At 48.1% G+C, this 18,396-nt stretch overlaps 1 protein-coding gene across 1 annotated transcript in view; it reads right to left on the bottom strand.

The window, feature by feature from the left end:
- The window catches only part of LOC144168495 (uncharacterized), a 142,179-nt gene that overhangs the window by 54,128 nt on the left and 69,655 nt on the right, over positions 1 to 18,396 (bottom strand). The window contains exons 3-8 of the mRNA XM_077697464.1: positions 16,847 to 16,974; positions 13,606 to 13,680; positions 10,708 to 10,881; positions 8,327 to 8,404; positions 5,024 to 5,172; positions 3,589 to 3,759 (exon numbers count right to left, since the gene is read on the bottom strand). Of these exons, the coding sequence (XP_077553590.1) occupies positions 3,589 to 3,759; positions 5,024 to 5,172; positions 8,327 to 8,404; positions 10,708 to 10,881; positions 13,606 to 13,680; positions 16,847 to 16,974 (775 nt within the window). The remainder of the gene's footprint in view (positions 1 to 3,588; positions 3,760 to 5,023; positions 5,173 to 8,326; positions 8,405 to 10,707; positions 10,882 to 13,605; positions 13,681 to 16,846; positions 16,975 to 18,396) is intronic.

Genomic DNA, 18,396 nt, shown 5'->3' with positions numbered 1-18,396 from the left:
ACATGACAGCTCGAACAGGCGGAAAAACGTTCTCCGCAAGAGCTCAGGACGCACTACTCCGCCCTTACGGAAGGGCAGTATTTACAACCAGAATTCCGAACGGTTAACAGGTGTTCTGCGTGTTGCGCACGGCATCGAAAGTACAAATATACAAACAACCATCTTCTCTAAATTCACTTTTCGTAGCCCCTGGTGTAGCGATGGCAGCGCCGATGGGCCTCCCCTCTCTTTGGCATGTTTTGTTCAGTCTCCCCTCCGTCGGCAGGAGCGAAAGGAGTGATCACCGCCAAGGCGAGTGTTTGGTCCCCAAACAATGTCGGCGGAATGCCCTTCTTTCCTTTTGACCGTCAGAAAGACGGAGGGGGGGGGGGGGGGGCGAAGGTAAATGCCCTAAGGTAGTTAGCGAACTGCTTTTCGGCGAAGACTGGTATAGAAGGAGGCAAGCCAGTGACGGAACATGGAGGAAGAAAAAGTGAGGAGACGGCATGACGTCACGCAGCTAGCCTTCGCAAGCCCAGCTCGGTTGAAGCGGCTCCCTCCGCCGTTTCTCTTTCTCAAGCCGCCGAAGTCGGCCCAGCACGTGACCTCCATGGTCGGGTGGGCCGGCGGCGGCGGCGGTCTCCGGCTCCGGCGCATCTCTTGTGTTTGGTTGGCGGTAGCTTTTCCCCGTCCTTACTGCGTTTGTCTGCTCGGTAATCTCATGCCCGCGTGCGGGCAGGAGTGCCGCGTATTTGCGAAAGACAAAAGCCGTGGGAAAAAAATTGGGCCCATCTCCCCGCGAGGGGGACTCGAGTAAATGCGTCGCATAGGGGGTGGGTGTATTGCGTTAACGTTTAGTGTTTGGGGAGTTGGTGGTAGTGAATGCGTTGTATCAGCAGCTTCTTGACGTAGTTTGAATGAGTCAAGGATATAAGGCGCGTTCGTAGCCTCCCATTCTGTGTCGGCTTTGTGGCGCAGTGGGTAGAGCACCATGTACATTGCGTTCCGCCCGCAGGGTCGAGGGATCGAAACCAGGCGCCGGATAGTATTTTTTTTATATAGTGTAGGGGGAGGGGTGCGGACTACGACGGACGTCAACGCGGGTGACATCGTGAGTTACTGAAATGCTCTGCATTTAAAAACCAACATATAGCAGGCTTCGCGACAACGGACAGCCGAGTAGTTTCGAGCAGACGAAATTGAAGAGGTCGCGGCGGCGGCGCGGTGGGGTCACGTGGTGCAGTGACGCCTGGGCGGACTTAGATTTTACTTTTTATGTATAGGCTTCACGTTTCTCCGGTAGCACCGTCTCCTAACTTTTTTCTTCCTCCATGTGACGGAATGCGCAATCTGCGACTGCGAGCGGTCGCACGAAGACTCTACCCCGTGGCGGTTTCCGGGCGCCAGAACCCCACGCACTTTTTAAGCCAACTGTGCGGCAGTTTGGCACCTTTTTGGCCTCCGAGCCTCCATCAGGAATAGTGCCGCGATACCCAGCCTTCTGATATGCGGCGCCTTAAGTTTAACCCAGTTTGAATTTTGTCTTGAGTTCTTGCTTCATCGTCTGCTGTAAATACTTGTGCATACGTGTAAATTCTTTTCTTCCTCATCTACCTACTTCGTCTTGTCATCGGGTGCCTCCCACCTCCTCCACGACGACACAACCATCACCGAGGAATCACCGACGACCGTCACTTTACTCTAGGATAAGCGACGAATGTCCCCAGAAGCTGGTGCACGCTGTGCAGCGAAAGGGAAAAAAATTCCCCCGCATTTCCCCGATGGGGAGTATGAGGAAGTGCGAAGCACGGGGTGATGCTATGAGGGGGAGTTTGTTGAAGTTTGGTGGCATTTTGCCCGTTAGTTACATTAACACCCCCTCGTGATCACGTTCGGCTTAACACGCCTCGTTTGTCCCTCTGCGGAAATCTTGGTGAATTAACGTGTATGTTCGAGAGGAGGAGCGCACCGCACCGCAGCGCACCGCAGCTGCGAAGCGCCGACCGGAGTGAAGGGAGAGGAGGCGCAGTCACGTGAGAGAATGCAGAACTAGCGGGTTTGTAGTATCACGTGTACACCACGCAGTTATCAAGCCGCTATAACGGCGCTGAGTCGCCAACGCACGCCGCTGACGACGTAGTTTGAATGCGTTAAAGATTTAAGGCGCGTTACTAACACTGATATCAACGTCGCGTCCGTGGCTTAGTCGGTAGAGCGTCGCGCTGCGGCCGCAAAGTCCGCAGATCGAAACCTGGCGCCGGATGCTGTTTTTTTTTATATAGTGTAGTGGCCTGGCTGGCGCGCCGAGAGAGGGTGTTGCGAGCTGGAGAGTAGTAAAGGGGCTTTAGGAGAGTAGGCGAGGGGGGAGAGGGGGCGCTATGCGGGCGCGACGATTCAGGCTCGCTTAAGAAGTGCATTCGCACTTATTCCTGGCCAATCTCCCACGTGGGTATGTGCCATGTCAGCGGCCAGGCAGCGCGCGCCCATCTCCCCCCGTTGCTAAGGAAGACGAAAAGCGCGCGCACCCGCAGCTGTTGCTATGCGGACGGCGGAAGGTTCGGGGTCGCTTATAAAGTGCATTCGCACTTAAAAGAAGAAGGGAGCCAGCGCACCCCGCCCCGGCTGGAACCAGAAAAATCCCCGGCCATCTCCCCTAACGCGAAACCTCGGGAGGAGCGAAGCATGCAGTGTGCAAGTGTATTCAAAGATCGTAAGTCTGTCTCTTGCCACACGGCGCGCGCTGACTGGGCCCCGGAGAAGCGCCGGAGGGAGGAGCAATCGCTCGGTTGCTGAGGCGGTGGCGCCTTCTCTTGCATTGAACCGGATTTAAGCCATTTGCACGCCCCGTCTGCCCCAGTTTGGGGTAGTGGGAGTGTCAACTCGAGCGCAGTGCAATGCCCGCGCCTCGCCGAGGGGCTGGTCCTCGGTAGTCAACGAGGCCCCGGCCCCAGGTAAGTATGCATTTTCTTGCTTCGACCGACCACCCCACCCGATCAGGCTGGCGTCGAGAGTCGCTGGGTGCATGAGTGTAACACAAATTATAATCCGTCTACAAACTGCTTCTGCTTGTGCTTGGCGATTGCTGAAGCGGATGTGGAGCATTCCACAAATCCTTAAATCATGTTAGTTTATTTTGAACAAGTTTTATCCATTATACGCTGTTCTTTTAGTACGCGTTACGTTCTAGCGCTAGGCGTTAGAAAACGAGTGTCCCGGTGTTTTAGTTCCGTGACTACATGAGACGACGACGAGAGGAGACGCCGTAAGCCCGAGCCTCTAGAGGGCCTCGCCCCTAATAGTACCGGTTCTTGCACCTGCCGGAGGCGTGAATCACAGGCCCCGAGGGCCTGCGCTATGGACAGATTCTGTCTTGTCAAAATTTTATGAGCTGGCTTCAACGCCACACACGGAGCTTCCCCACAATGCACAGAACTTATCCGGCGTATCACGCACTCAGGGTAACGGCGAAGCACGTTGCTGTGAACCGTAACACAGGACAGGTGCTGTAGTATTACCACGTCAGCAAGTAGTGCATCCTGCTACAGCATTCCACCGTGTTGTTGTTCCCAACAGTTGAGCAGAAGAATTAGCAATGATTTGAACTCTTACCTCAACGAGGCTGCGTTGGAAGTTGAAGAAGGCCTCAATGTCGCCCCTAAGCACCTCGTTAATCGGTTGGAGGGCGTCCTGGTAGTACTCTATAAACGCCTGGATGAAGTCCCCGCGAAAGCCCTCCGTGTCGAACAGAGCGTGAGGGAAAAACATGTCCGGCGGCAGCAACTGCGGGGCGGTGGGAAGAACGGTGTGCTTACAAATGGGGCGTGGATTGTGCGAACTTCTCAAATACAACGCGGGGAAGCGGAAGTCAGCGGGGTGGGGCGGGGGGGGAAGGGAGAACATGGGGCATGGCTGCCTGTCACCTGAATTCTAATAAGCGATAAAACATTTATACAAAAACGCTCCTCAGCGAGCATTCCCCAAGCAATTCTAGCTGAAATGAAAAAAAAATATATATATCTAAAGTAGCTTAATTCACCGTAACTCACTGTAGTACACATGAATCTATAGCTTATATTCACTGATGAGGCACGCATACAGGCAACCATGTGAGTGCGCCGTTAGTTACGTCTGGCTGCGCGAGATAGCAGTACTTGTCCGTGCTGAGCAGATGATTTGTGTTGGACGTTCAAAACTCTATCCCTCCGAACACAAAGTAATGCCTCGAGTCCAATGTGAGTGCGATTAAAAACGTCTCTGTTGACACCAGCGTTCAGAATCAGGCTGAAACGGAGCAGACGCCAAGCGCCGTTTCTTTCTTTTTTTTGAATCGGCGTGCGGGCGCATGTGGGACAAGCCGCGCCATGTCCGTGGCGCATCAGCCATGTCCGTTGCCTTTATCAGTGTAGCCAAGGGAAGAAATCGGCAGCTAAACTTTTCAATGAATACCACCTATATGAATTCACTTTAATTCACCTTTTTCCGTTCTAATTCATCTTAATTCACCAACATTCATTTTAGTCCATCTTAGTCCCACCTTAACGAAGCGTAACATTACCTTTACCTCCCATCTCCCTGAATTCATGTAAGCAACCATAATTTCTCTTTATTCATCTTTATCCACCTCAATACACCTCTATCCCCCTTATCCTTCTTAATATATACTCAACATCATCAAACTCCACCTTAATTCCTACCTTAATCCACCGTAGTCGATCTGGAGTCTCCTTAACCCATTTTAAATTTTACGAAAACTCACTTCACTCCCACCATACTAATCGTGCTATGAATCATTTATCAATCAATAATTGCTTTTGTTTAATCACTCATCATCTCTTACATGCTTTGATCGAAGTCTGGCCTTTCTTGGTTCACTTGGGTTTGTTGTATAAATTCGTGCCGATGCCGGGGTCATCTGAAGTTAGAGGCCGCGTTAACATTGCGTAAGCACGAAATTTACTGTTAAGTGGCAATGTAGCCCAAAGGGGTTTGTTTTTATCGGTCCAGTGCTTCTAAGGGTAACGCGAGGTGAGCAAGCAGCACTCACGTAGCAGCTGGTGTTCTCCTCCAGCATCACGTCGAACACGAAGAAGTCTCCATATGCGTCTCGCGCATCGCTGTACTTTGTCACCAGGCTCAGCTGGCTGTCAGTCGATAGCTTGGTTTCCAGCTCGTCGATAAGGTCGAAATGGTACGCTGCGATTAATGACACGCAAGTTCAGAACTATCTGTCCAGCCCAAAGATGCTCTATAGCCGTGTTTGAGATCCAGGAAGATCACGCACGCCAAACAGGTGGCTGACTCACTCTTGACGCATGCGCATTAACTCAAAAAAATTTATTTCTAAACCCCCCCCCCCTTCACGCATTTGTTATGCCGTAACTTCGTCCACGTGCCGAGAACTCCGGTTTATGTGTACAGCGCGGAGTCCGACCAAAAGTGAGCATCCAAGTAAGCTATCCGAACACAAGGGAGTGACGCACCACAAAGCTGTTTAACGGGACCTGCACCTTGCCGAAATGCGTGATTATGCGGTAGTTTCCCTCTGTGCTGTCCTCGTCCCGGTGGCTGCAATGGGAAAGAAGCACGCATGACCACACTGTGGATTGATTCATTTCGAAGTAAAGCTGTTTAAGGCCACTGTGAGGCCATTGGGGACCGCGATCATAATTATCCTCAGAAGTGAGATTCCCACCATGGCATTGCTATGATTCGAAAGAAAGGCGGCTTCATTGAATGAAACACGCGGAGTTGTTTCACTCAATTTGTTTACATTCGACAGCATTTAGCGCATGCGCAACGTGAGCTTTCATGATGCTTTGTCGCCTATAGTGTAGTTGGATTGTCATCGCGTAAAATGTTGCTCAGGTTTCGTTAAATGGAACAACAGGGTGTTAAGTAAGGTGCAGTCGACTACCATGGAATGCGGAAACGTGAAAATGGATATAAAACGCAGCATTCAATTAGGATCAATATATTGTCGGGTATCTACGGTGCTTCGCTTAGGTGTCATCCCATGCAAAGTTTGTTGAAGACTCTTCTGATCAATACACAATGTACGTGGAACAGTTTTTTTCTCCAACAAGCGTCACAAGCACTTTATGCACAGCACGTGTTCTCTACGGCTATTGTTAAGGAAGTTACTTCGCTAAAGAGAAATAGCTTGTCGAAGTGCTAAATCGCCAATTTTAGGAGCAGGAAAAAGTTAATTGAATATCCATCGATCGAGGAATGCTTGAAGGGGCCATGCGGACAAAATACAAGTTTGTTTTATTCGAAAGATTTCGTGTTTTGTAGTGCCCCCAGCGCTTGTCCGGAAGCACACGATGAGAAATTAATCAATTTAAGTTAAAATTGTGATGCTCCCGCGAAATCGTGTGTTTTCAGGACGTCTACAATGACATCACAAGAACCGTTCTGCATCCGATCGGGGAGGTTTGTTTACCGTTCGCCAAGCTGGATGGCGCCACCATACCGCGAAGGGCCGTTTTCTGCCTTTGTATTGTTTTTCACGTATTTTTACCTGGCTTCTTTTTGTTTCGGTAGAAAATCATCGTTTCGTGAAACATGGTGTTCGCTCGACAAATATGTTCACGTAGGACGCCGTCGCTTGCGCCAATCGGCCAGTGTAGGCTGAGACAATCCCAAAGCGCCGCAGTGCTGTGCAGTTAAAACAAGCATGGTGCGCGCAGTGCGAACAGCAGTACGCATGGGTACTTCTACGTTTACGTGTACATTCGTAACTTTCACTGTTTACACCACCATTCTTACTTCTATAAAAAAGAATATGCCCGTAATTTAAGTCAAATAGCTCGTTCGGCAAACATGTCAGCCTTGCCTAATTTGTGTTTGCTCTTGGTGGCCTCAGCTAATCGCAGAACTGGCACATATGACATCATAGGTTCTGTTGCGGGAAATGCGCTAGTGTGTCGCTTGGCCGTTGCATTTTTTTCTAATTATATAGCTTATGTTGGCAAAGTTTACGTTTAAAGTGCTGTCAGTAAGATTCCAGCGAGGCAATGTTTTGAATGAACCAAAGTGTTTTGTCCGCATGGCCGCTTTAAGCATACCGTCCCTCTTCCTCGGGAACTTGAGGCTCGGCCTTGATCCGGCGTTTACAGTCGGCAGCACGGCCTTCCTCACATGACCGTCGCACACTGTGCCGACAGTGCTTTGCGATCTGATCATCTCAGTGGTCAAGCTTGCTTGCTTCAAGTGCGTCATTGGCTCGCTCTTTTTCTTATCCACCAGTATCGCGGTTTCGTCGCCGCCATTTCTATTGCATCCTCTTTGGTAACCCTTCACCACTCCCTTCTACAACGCGAACAAATGGTGGAAAGAGTCACGGGACCCATCGATGCGGTCAGCGCGCTAGCAACGGTAGGTGGCGGGCCGTGTTCCGACTCGACGTTTCCCTAGCAACGGCGGCAGCGGTGTCCCTTTAATTCCTACCGCGGGCAGTGCTGCACGCGGTCTCTTTTCTCATCGTCTGTTCTCCTATCGCTCTGTTGACGGTCGGCGAAAAAACACTGGCGACATGCACCATCTACTGCTTACGCAAAAAAAAAAAAAAAAAAAAAAAACAACAGCCTCAATTTGCAGTTACAGGTGGACCGCACTTGTAGTAAGACGCTCGCCCGAATTACGAATTCCAGCCCTGAGGCTTCAAGTTATCTTCTCCCGGCGCAGGTTTAAAGGCGAATGGATGAATGGGGCCTTACGAGCGGGAACATTTTTTAACCAGTTAAGTTTAAAGCGCGCGCGCGCGCGCACGCGCACGCGCTCGCACGCACGCACGCACGCACGCACACACACACACACACACACACACACACACACACACACACACACACACACACACACGCACACACGCACATTATATATATATATATATATATATATATATATATATATATATATATATATATATATATATATATATATATATATATATATATATATATATATATATATATATATATATATATATATAGTACGAGGCGTATGATAAACATTAAAATCTTGGTGTACATTAGCTGCAGTCATATCCATTGTGGTGTTATTCTCTTTTTGAAATCAGTTGAGCCTGAGCTCGACTCCAAGCTGTGGACAAACTATGAGCTTTTTTTTATTGTCGAGACAGAGTTTTTGGCACTAAGAAACTATCCTACAAGTAGCCCCGACTATTCTGCCACCACTGTCATGAAACCGGAGACACGTAGGTAGTCCGATCACTGTCTCATAGCTTGCCCCTCCCGCCCACACCCAAGAAAAAAATAACACCACTCATGTTTACTTTCTCTCTCCAACTGCATCATTATTCGTGTTATAATAGAAAAAAAAATCTTACAGTCATCAGTTCGGCACTCCGTGTAGAAACGTCGGAAATCCTCGAACAACTCCTTTCCGTATGGGGTGTCGTCTTCGCCTACGATGGGGAAGAAATTCGAAAAGTTTAAGACGTCGTGCATGGTTGTCAACTTAACGACGCGCACACCTCTATTTAGCTGCTGAAACAATTTACTGCTGGGATCAGGATGGGATTTGATTATCCCGGTTTTTATTAAATCCACGACGCATAGTAATTTTCTACCGAATATTTGACACTCAGGGTGCCACCGGAATAGTCTTCTGTGCCCTTTTATGTGAAGATTTTTTTCCCGCACGCCGGCTAACCACAAAGTGACCGTTAAACAAGAGGATATGAGGCAAGAAGATTCTACGAAGGAGCGTGCAAAAGTTAGTGGAACGTTTTCATTTCCGACGAGTCGGCGCCATTCGTGTCGCCCCTGTACGTCTGGACAACCTAATTTCTTTGAAGAATTCCTCTAGCTGCATTGTCCTGCCTGGAGGACGCTCCAAAGTCGTTCATTAACAAAATGCCGAAACCAGATGCATAGAACCCTCATGAAATCCGCGTTCGCTGAGGGATCAGCACAGCCCATACACCATTCCAATGACGAAGCTAAGCTAAGCTGCTAGGTTTTGACGGGGGGGGGGGGGGGGGGAGGAGAGGGGGAGAGAAAAAGGCCCGAAACTGTCTGGCGTGGGGTGCAAAAACTAAACCTAAGTTTAGTCAAAATCGCTTTACGCTGAGAAGTTCCGCGATTCGGAGGAAAAGCTGGTGTAACCCGATTTTCAAAAATAATGTTCGGCGTCTGAAAACACGAGGAAATCGGGTTTTTCCCGGAAATAATAAACCTTAGTCATATTACGTGGTAAAGCGGGATGATGTTGAACCTGTCTGTATTAACTCTTTCCAATTTCTTGCTCCAGCTAGAACGATGAGTTGCCAAGAATTAGCTAAGTTTCAAACTGAGCCCGTTCTTTTTTCAATCCGCCGTCGGCGGACAGTCAGCGGGCCACCAGGCTTGCGGAAATGTCGTCGTGCCCAACTCACGAATAGAGCTTCTAAAGCTTAGTCCTGCTCTTTTTCCCCCAGAATTCATTCAAGATTCACAACTGCATATTGACTACGGCGCGTCAATCAAAACTGGATCATTCTCATGGTTTTGTGGATTACAAGTACACCACAAGAATTGAGGTCTACATGCCAAGCACTTTGAATGGTCACCGCACGGTTTAGGATGTTAATGGGCTGTATGGAACATTGGAATGGTTAAAGTGAAATGCAGCAGCTACTTGAACCTGCTACCTCCCGTTCAGCACCACAACAGTTTCAAACCATGCACTCCTCCGTCTAACGACGACGATGGTTGAACGAGAAGCTTTCTTGCGCGGGATTCCTTGGTTTTCGTCTGATTTTGGACTTCGGTTTGGACTTCGACTCGTTGAGTTTTGACATTGACTCCCATGCAGTTGGGACTTTTGATCGCACTGGCTTTGAATTTGACCCTTCGCTATTTGATTTAGCACCAATAAAGCTTCGAGTTCAACTATTGTCGTCGTTACACGAAGGTATGCGTGATTTTTCTGTCTACTTTTGCACGTCCACGCACACCTCCACAAATCAAAACTACTCCGCCGTGTCTGCATGGCGTAATCGTATGGACGTCGGCTTCATAACGCGAGGTACCACTTTTTTCCTTCATACGAGGGACAATGGCTCGAATCCGACCACGGGAAGCGTTTTAATGTTTCTTGACTTCACCAACGATCATCATTATCGTCTGAATAAGTTAGCTTTCCTGCAGTGCGCGCCTTCGGTGCGGCATAGTCCATCAGTGAGACGAAGAACACTTCCCTTTAAAAATAACCTCCCGCCGTAGCTCACTGGCTATAAGCATTGCGCTACTGAACACCAGATAGCGGAGGCCGCTTTTCAGACGAACGGGTAAATCAAAATACTCGTGCTGTACAACTAAACCGTAACCCTCACTGCGATGCGCCCTGCAGCAAGCCGCGTAGTTCCGGCCCTTGAAACCCGAATTGCCGTTACAACATCGTCTGCAGCACAGTCTTTAGCATTTATTGGTCGCGGCTTGTGCGCTACCGCCGCAAGCTCCAGTTGAGGTTGATTGCAAGAATTTGTAACGAGGGGTGGACAGAAAAAGGCACAGCATAGTAAACACTCCAAGGCTAGTGTTTCGACGTCATGGAATATGGTTTGCTGCCACCATACGTATATTGCATTCGGCCGTAAAAAACAGGCACATGGTAGAATGGTAAACTTTGTGTGCCTCCTGGCTTAACCCCTATGAACTTGCCGCGTCAGCTCCGATGTTGCTCCTACTTCCCTGTCACTGTAAGAAAGCAGAAGGCGGGACGTACCGGTGAAGGAAGCCGAAACCAGCAGTTCGTACTCGGTGCTGATAAAATCGTGGTGCGACTCGTAGACGGCGAGGTTAAGGTCTACGGCCTCTTTCTGGAACCCCGAGCAGGCGTACAGGAAGTAGCTGTCGCATGGATTGCTACCCCATTTCACGAAGCCCATGGTTCGATGTTCTGCGCAGTAGCAGCAACAGATGATATTTTCTAAACATCATCAAGAATGTCTTGACTGACGCCTAGAGGAACATATCCTGAACGTTGCTGTACTTGTCGAGAAATAGAAGCAGAGGCATCCAGAAGGCACAAGCAAATATAAGAAGTACAAAAAAAATTGCCGCAGCTTGCACTATTGCTGCAACGCTGGAGAACCAGCGGAGCTTGGGGTTGACCTAGCTTGTTTCGGTTTTGCTAAGTTTTTTTAGTTTTGCGATTGTCTTACTATACTCGGTTACAACTCAAGACCGGCTCCACCTCATGTAGTGTATCACTCCGCCAAAGCGCCGGACCCGTGACGTCAGTGCACGCGCGTTTTGAAAGGGGTTTGCTATGAATGCGTGATATCCTCCGCCTTGTCTCGCGCAGTTTGTTTGTCGTCACTGGAGTCGTTTATAAGCATATTAAGTCCAAAAAATCGTGGGAACGGCTCACGCCACGTTCAAAATATTCCCAGTAACGCCCTACTTGCGCCGCGCAGAGAAACATCTGGCTACGGTGATTAGGCACAGCGGCAACTTCCGGTGCCGTTCTTAAGTTGTAACCGACTATAGGCTAGGCTAAGTGCTGAGGGGGGAGGCCTAGTTTAACCGGATTTCACAAGTCCGCTCTAGTCGGTCCCCCGCACTGACAGCGGATCCCAGGGGGGAAGAAGCTAGGTCGACCCGAAGCTCCGCTGTTTCTCTAGCCTTGTACCACTACTGCAAGCTGCGTCACTTTGTTTTTTGTTTTAGTAGCCCAAGAAAGACTATCACCTTTTAAATAGTATAGTAAGGGGTGCGATATCATATGCCCCTTGTGTTCGTACTCGAGCAGGCGCGAAAGCCGGCTTCACTGTTATAATGCCCTATCTGCGGTAGTGCACCCTTTACAGGCGACGTAGGTTTTCTTTTTCCTTGGTGTCCTTTCTCACCAACGCCCCGACATGTATACTTAGTCGTACTTTATGTTTGTTCACGTGGTAAGTGAATTTTGCTTATCTACACTTAAATAAAAAAAACTTTAAATTAGATTTCGAATGAACGTCCGTAATGGCTGCAGCAGTACAGACTCCTCTACAGGTAAGTCATGACGGCAGTGTTTGAGTGTTCAGACAAAACATTTTACACCCTTATTGCCTAAAAAAAGGTATAGTGTAAGTGGAGCACGGGTGTTGGGAAGTCATTAAGCCCTTCTACTTAGGTTCCAACTCACTAAGTTGTAGCTTTACAGCATTTTTTATGTGGCAGAAAGTGTGTTGACCGACTGCAACACCCTAGGTTTTCTGTAGGGTGTTGAATGAGCATAAAATAGGTGTCAAGTTGCAAAAAGAAATAAATAAAACAGGTAGGTGCGGTCGACCTAGCTTTTCCCGGTGCTGCGAAGGTTTAGTAGGTTTTGCTAGCTTTGCTGAGTTTTGTTAGTTTTTGGGATGTTCATGATATCCTAGGCGAGAGTTATTGAATAAGTTCAAAAAGCATTAAAGGACTCTGCTCAGGCTAATTGCTGAGGGGTGAGGCCAAGTTTAGCCCTATTTTACAAGGCTGTTCCAACGTTCCTCCAACACTTACAGCGGATACAAGGGGGAACCAAGCTTGGGCGACCCCCAGGTCTGCTGTTTCTCCAGCCTTGCACCATTAGTGCAAGCTGCGTCAATTTTGTTTTCTCGTTTTAGTAGCCAAACAAGACTCGCCTTTAAAATGGTATGGTAAGAAGTGCGCGTACGCATGCGCCCCTTGTGCTCACACTTGAACAATCGCGAAAGCCGGCTTCACTGTTATAATATCGTATCTGCGGTGGTGCACCCTGTACAGGCGTCGCCGTTTTCTTTCTTGGCATTTTTTGCTAACGCCACCGAGCCAAGATAAAGCTTAAACAGCTCCGCTGGAAATAAATCAGGCAAATTCATATTTGTCAAACATTGTGAGGTACAAATCATCCCCCTCGCTCGTAGAAAATGTTCGAGTACACCCGTGTAAACGGTTAGAAAATACTTCGGAAGTTGGAGGTCTTTCACACCATCTTTCTTAGTTGGAGCTCCTTCACGCCCTTTTTCTTAGTTTCCAACACCCTAATTGGTTACTTTACACCCATCTCGCAACAAGGGCATTGAAATAATGAACACCCTTCTTGATGGGTGTTGAAATGGTGTATAGCGGGTGTTTAGTATTAATGCAATTCCATGAGTTATTGAACATAATAACTACCTCATGATTAAAAAAAGGAGTTCGCAAATTCGCATTCTGCCTTGTTTATGCTCACATTAAAATGCATAATTCCAACACCAGCGCTAAAACATCTGACTTTCCGACAAGCCCGCCGACTCTATCACAAGACTTTCCTTTGCTGGCTTTAAAAGGAAACAAGATCAAATGGAAGTATGTATCTAAGTAAGTATGTATTAACTCACTCCCCCTCATGCATCACGTTGGTTTCCTGACTCAATTTGTGGCCCAAGTGTGACTTGTGTGTGTTGAATGTGTCTGTCATGCTGCGCGCTCAGCCGATCCACATCATCATGCGTAGCTGCGATGCCCACACCCTTATTTTAGGGTGTTCACAAGCACGCCCTTTTTTGTACTTGCACCCTTTTTTAGCCAGGACTCATTTTAAAGGTGTGGGCCGTGGGAGAAGATTTTTGTACCCTTTTTGGCCAAAAAGGGCGTAAAAAAGTTTAGTGCGTTGGAAAAGTTGTTTGAGTCTTACCGAACTCCTCGCACGCGTCGTCGTCGCATATGTCGAACTGACTCTCAGCGATGGGTTGTTTGGGTCCAGAGGAAACTGCGAGAATTAGAACAATGTTGAAATTCTACGAACACGTTCGTCGAAACACATTCTTCTGCAAACGAAAGAATAAAAAAATGGACATGGAAAGCCGCGATGGTACAACAAAAAACGGAATTGACTAAAATTAAAGTGACAATCTAGCTATTCTGCAGCACGTAGAGGTAATAACTTAAATAAGCAGCGATCATATGACGGTTAGATGCAAGCTAAGGCTGAAAATTAAAATAGAAAGAAGGAAACTCGTGAAAAATAAGAAAGCCTGCATTGAGTCAGTCAGAGCTAGGACGGAGGAGTTAAAAATTACTCTTCGAAATAAACTTGCGCTTCTAAACGATAACGATGATATTGTAGATGGGCAAAATGACAACCTAACAACGACAATCGCAGATTCTTCAGCAGCTTTCGGAGAAGCAGCATGCAGGAAACACCCTGGAAAACTAAGAAAGCGAAGGAACTAATTGCGAAACGTACGAGCATGAACGCGTCAAGTGCGATGGGTAAAGGTAAGTTATCGTAGATGTCTACAATGATTAGAAGAAGTAAAACAAACGATATTCGTGGAAATAACATGCAGTGATCGAGGAAACGCTGCAAATCGGAGGAGACGTGAAAGGGACATGAAGGAGCTAGCCATCGGCAAAAACAATGTACGCACTCAGAGACGAGCAGGGTAACATTACGTACAACATGCACGGGATAATAAAAGTAGCAGAACGATTCTACACCAGGTTGTATTCCAGCGACGTTAGACCAGGGGAAACTACTGAGAGTGGAAGCTCAACTTACTGTGCCCATTGAGTAACTAAAGAGGAAGTTGAAAAAGCATGAAAACAGGAAAAGCATGCCGCACTATTTTCGGAATGCTTAAGGACTCAAAAAGTGCATATAGCTTAAAAAAACACCAACATAATTCTGACTCATAAAATGGGAGATAACACATACCGCGGTTCTTAAAAATTAGAGAGCCATCAGCCTACTCTCAGTTGTTTATAATCTGTTTCCAAAAGGTATAGTTAGCCGTGTAGGTGACAGCCTGGAGTCCAAAAAACACAGAGAGCAGGCTCTGTTTAGGAAAGGGTATGAGGAAGCACTTGAGACTGAGAAAACGCTCGCCTCAGTACATACTGCAGCCGTGCTCAAAGCATTATGAAACCAGGGAATAGAAGAGACCTACATAAGACTTCTAGACGACATATATAAGGGATGTATGGGCAGGATAACACTGCACAAGCAAAGCGATAAATTTCCGATGTGAAAGGGAGTAAGACAGGGAGATACCATTGTGCCAAAACTGTCCCCAGCATGTATGGAGGGGGTATTCTGAAAGCTTGACTGGGCAAAAACGGGATTAAGAATAAACGGAGAATACTTGAGTCATTTGAGGTTTGCAGATGACATAGTCTTGCTGAGTGAACTCTGAACACCTGAAAAAAATGCTTGAGGAAGTACAATCAGAAAGCACGGGCGTGGGGCTAAAAATAAACGGGAATAAATCTACAGTAATGAAGAATAGACCTGCCGAAAGCGCCCTCTTCAGCTTAGAAAACGAAACGCTAGAAGAAGTAAAGGAATGTAACTACCTGGGACAGATGGTTAATGTTGACCCCAAACCATGAGAGAGAGAGAGAAATCCGGCACAGAATAGATATGGTCTCCGTAGCACTCGGCAAGCACCCCAAAATAAAGAAAAGTAAGCTACCTCTGTTAAAAGAAAATCTCCAACCACTGAATACTGCCAGTGATGACATACACGGCTGAAACTGGGCGCCTTACTAAACAACTGGAAAGGAACTTAGGTCGGCTCAACGGTAACGGCCAATAATGTTATAGGAGCAACACTCAGGGAGAGGAAACGAACTACCTGGATCAGAGAACAAACTAGAGTAGAAGATATCATAGTTCAAATAATGAAAAGAAATGAACTTGGGCTGGCTATGTAGTGAGGCGATCCGGCAACCGGTGGACGATTAGGGTAAGAGAATGGGTACAGAAAGACGGGTCTAGAAGAAGGGGAAGGCAAATAACACGATGAAGGGATGAATTCGGGAAATTCGGTGGCCAACAGTGGACTCGAGCGGTTGGAAGTCAGTGGGAGAGGTTTCGCCCTCCAGTGGGTCTCAATAGGCTGTTGTTGTTGATGATTATGATGATGTTTTTGTTGAAGAAGGATTAGACAATGCATTTGTGACAACATATAAATGCGGCGGCGCCCCCAGGGCCAGAAGGTTTGGTCTGCTGTGAATGGCTTACTTGTATACAAATAATGCCGACTGTGTGCCGCTGTTACGGGAAAGACAGTATAGCATGAAATGAGTGGAATGGCGCAAAAACGATGCCAGCACAGCAGAAATCCGGGCAGGCATTCGGTAATCATCAATAGCGCGTTGTTCAGAAATGGGTTCACATGTTGGTTCACTTATGGGTTCCCATATGCGGGCTCCCTAATGCGAAGCTGTGGCATTATGTTGGAGAACGCAAATCTGGTAGAGTACAAATGCGTGCTGGAACCCGTCGAAGCAAGGCTTTCCTAAAGGAGAGCCGACGGAATTAATAACAAAACACCCTCCCCCCTTCCCCATCTTAGTTAAACTACGTTGCCGCACAAAAGCAAGTGCCTCCGATTTCCCGAACCGCCGATAAACAGCCGATATAACGGCAATATAATCTTCTTTCGTAGCTTTTGGAAGTGAAAACGAGACTAATTTGACTAACTGATGTTGTCAGGTTCGCTAGCTGGTAAAGCAAACAAGCGAAGCCCTCGTTACCAGTGCTCATTGAGAGATCCGCGTTACTCCAACTGTTGCATTAATGACTCCCACCAATATCGTGTACTTTGTGTTTACGTTCTTCAATGACCATTCAAAATTACCACCGAGTCTGTAAACATCCTCGTACTTGTATCTAGACGTTGGTGCCCAAATTTGTACTTCATTTGCGACCCTCCCGCTAATGGTGCAGAATTCTTCCATATACCATCTATCTGTAGCTCAGAACGTGCCTGCTACTCTGCAAGCCGTTCAACACCGCGGCAAAGGCTCCGGGTTTGGAATGACACAAGGCGGCCTTCTGGGGATGCGGGCTCCGCATTGTGAATTCCGTTGTCGTAACGCACCTGCTTGGCGTGCAAAGAATGGACGCTGTACAAGCGTGTTCTGCTCACAGAATGTCTCGATGAGGGCGTAGGACATGGCCGCGTAGCAGAGCATGCCGACGACGCTGACGAGCGCGCCAATCATGAGGAACACCTCGAGCGTCTTGCGATGTGGGTTGTACTCCACGGCGTGCTCTCTGCGAGGAAAAGTAGGAGCACGCTGCACTAATGCTCTTCAGGCAATTCCCCCAAATTGCTGCTACTCCCTTTTTAATGTTAAACATTCTACATTTATGTCCTTCAAAAAAAAAAAGGCGAAGCTTGCACTCAGTCGCGCAAGGCTTGAACCATAGCGAAGCTGGAGGATTTCTTTCAAAGAAAGCATTCAAGGACACACTACCACACATTGCATTAGTTTGAAATCACATGTTCCGTTGTCGCTTTTCACTGTGGTAGTAGTAGTCGCCGTCATATCCATCTATATCGTCGTCCTCATGCATGACTGGTGGGCATGGACCATTTTGTCCGCAGGCTTTCGCATTCCTCCCAAAGTGGAACGCATCAGCACGCGCTACAGTCGGCGGCAACCGTTCTCGCGAACTTGGCGTCTATACGCACGCTGTCTTGTGCTCCCTCCTTGAGGTACGGACGCGCGTGAACAGTTTTCTTGGTATTCTTTTCGAGCGCCACGCAAAAGAGTGGACGACGTCGGGTGCTCCTCGTGAGGTGCTTGCTTACGTGCACTGTAAACGGTGGGAGCAACTATAACCCAGGGATTTCTGAGGACGCCCACACATCGCGGCCAGCAACAACAGCTCCGCTTTTAAAAGCCAAGAAGCCTGTAAACAATTAAGTGGTGAACATTCACATAGCTCTCTTCTGCCATTGTTCAGCAACTCGTAAAAGATCCCGTCGAACTGCAACGCCGAGTGGCCACCTTTCCCGTATACATCATTATAACAACGAACATGATCGGTGGGTGTTCAGGGGCACTGACACAAAACTTTTGCATCTTGTTTTTTGTTGTTGTTGCGATAAGTAGCTAATGACCTGCTTATCACGTGTGAAAACCTCATTTGCTTGAACGTGCGATGGTTGTTTAAGTAGAGACGTTTTTAACACGGCCAGTCGCAGTATCAGCGGGTGCGCGAAAGGCTGGATTTTCTAGAAACAAAGCTGTCCACGTGACTGTCGGACGGATATCACAGAGTAGAGCTGTAGTAGCACTGTCGATTCCACGTCCGCGGCAGTTTTTGCTAACGCTGCGACGTACTAATCTCGACCGCCGCATAATTAAAAAGCGACCGTGAACGTGATGCAGGCGCCGCAAGAACAAATTGCTGCCGCGGCTATTTAACGATGCGCGACGCTCCAGGCAGTCGTTGGGTATAGGCGCGCTAGGAGCAGACCGTCCGGCCTGCTTACAGGTCCACCGACAGATGTCAGGCTTAACACTGCGGCGGTTATTCGATTGCCGCTCGCGTAAGCGGTGCAGATGACGATTTTAAATGCAGAGCATTTCTTTAACTCACATGTGGCGTCCGCCGTCGGTCCGCAACAGCTCAGCGCGCAGGTGCGCCCTCTCCCCCACTCCTCCACTCCCGCATCACGCTACCCTC

Source organism: Haemaphysalis longicornis, unplaced genomic scaffold (genome assembly GCF_048455015.1).
Source record: "Haemaphysalis longicornis isolate Haplotype H1 unplaced genomic scaffold, Haemaphysalis longicornis Haplotype H1 scaffold_2, whole genome shotgun sequence".
NCBI classification, from domain to species: Eukaryota; Metazoa; Arthropoda; class Arachnida; order Ixodida; family Ixodidae; genus Haemaphysalis; species Haemaphysalis longicornis.
The sequence above is the reverse complement of the archived record's forward strand: the minus strand, read 5'-3'. Positions and strand labels throughout refer to the sequence as shown.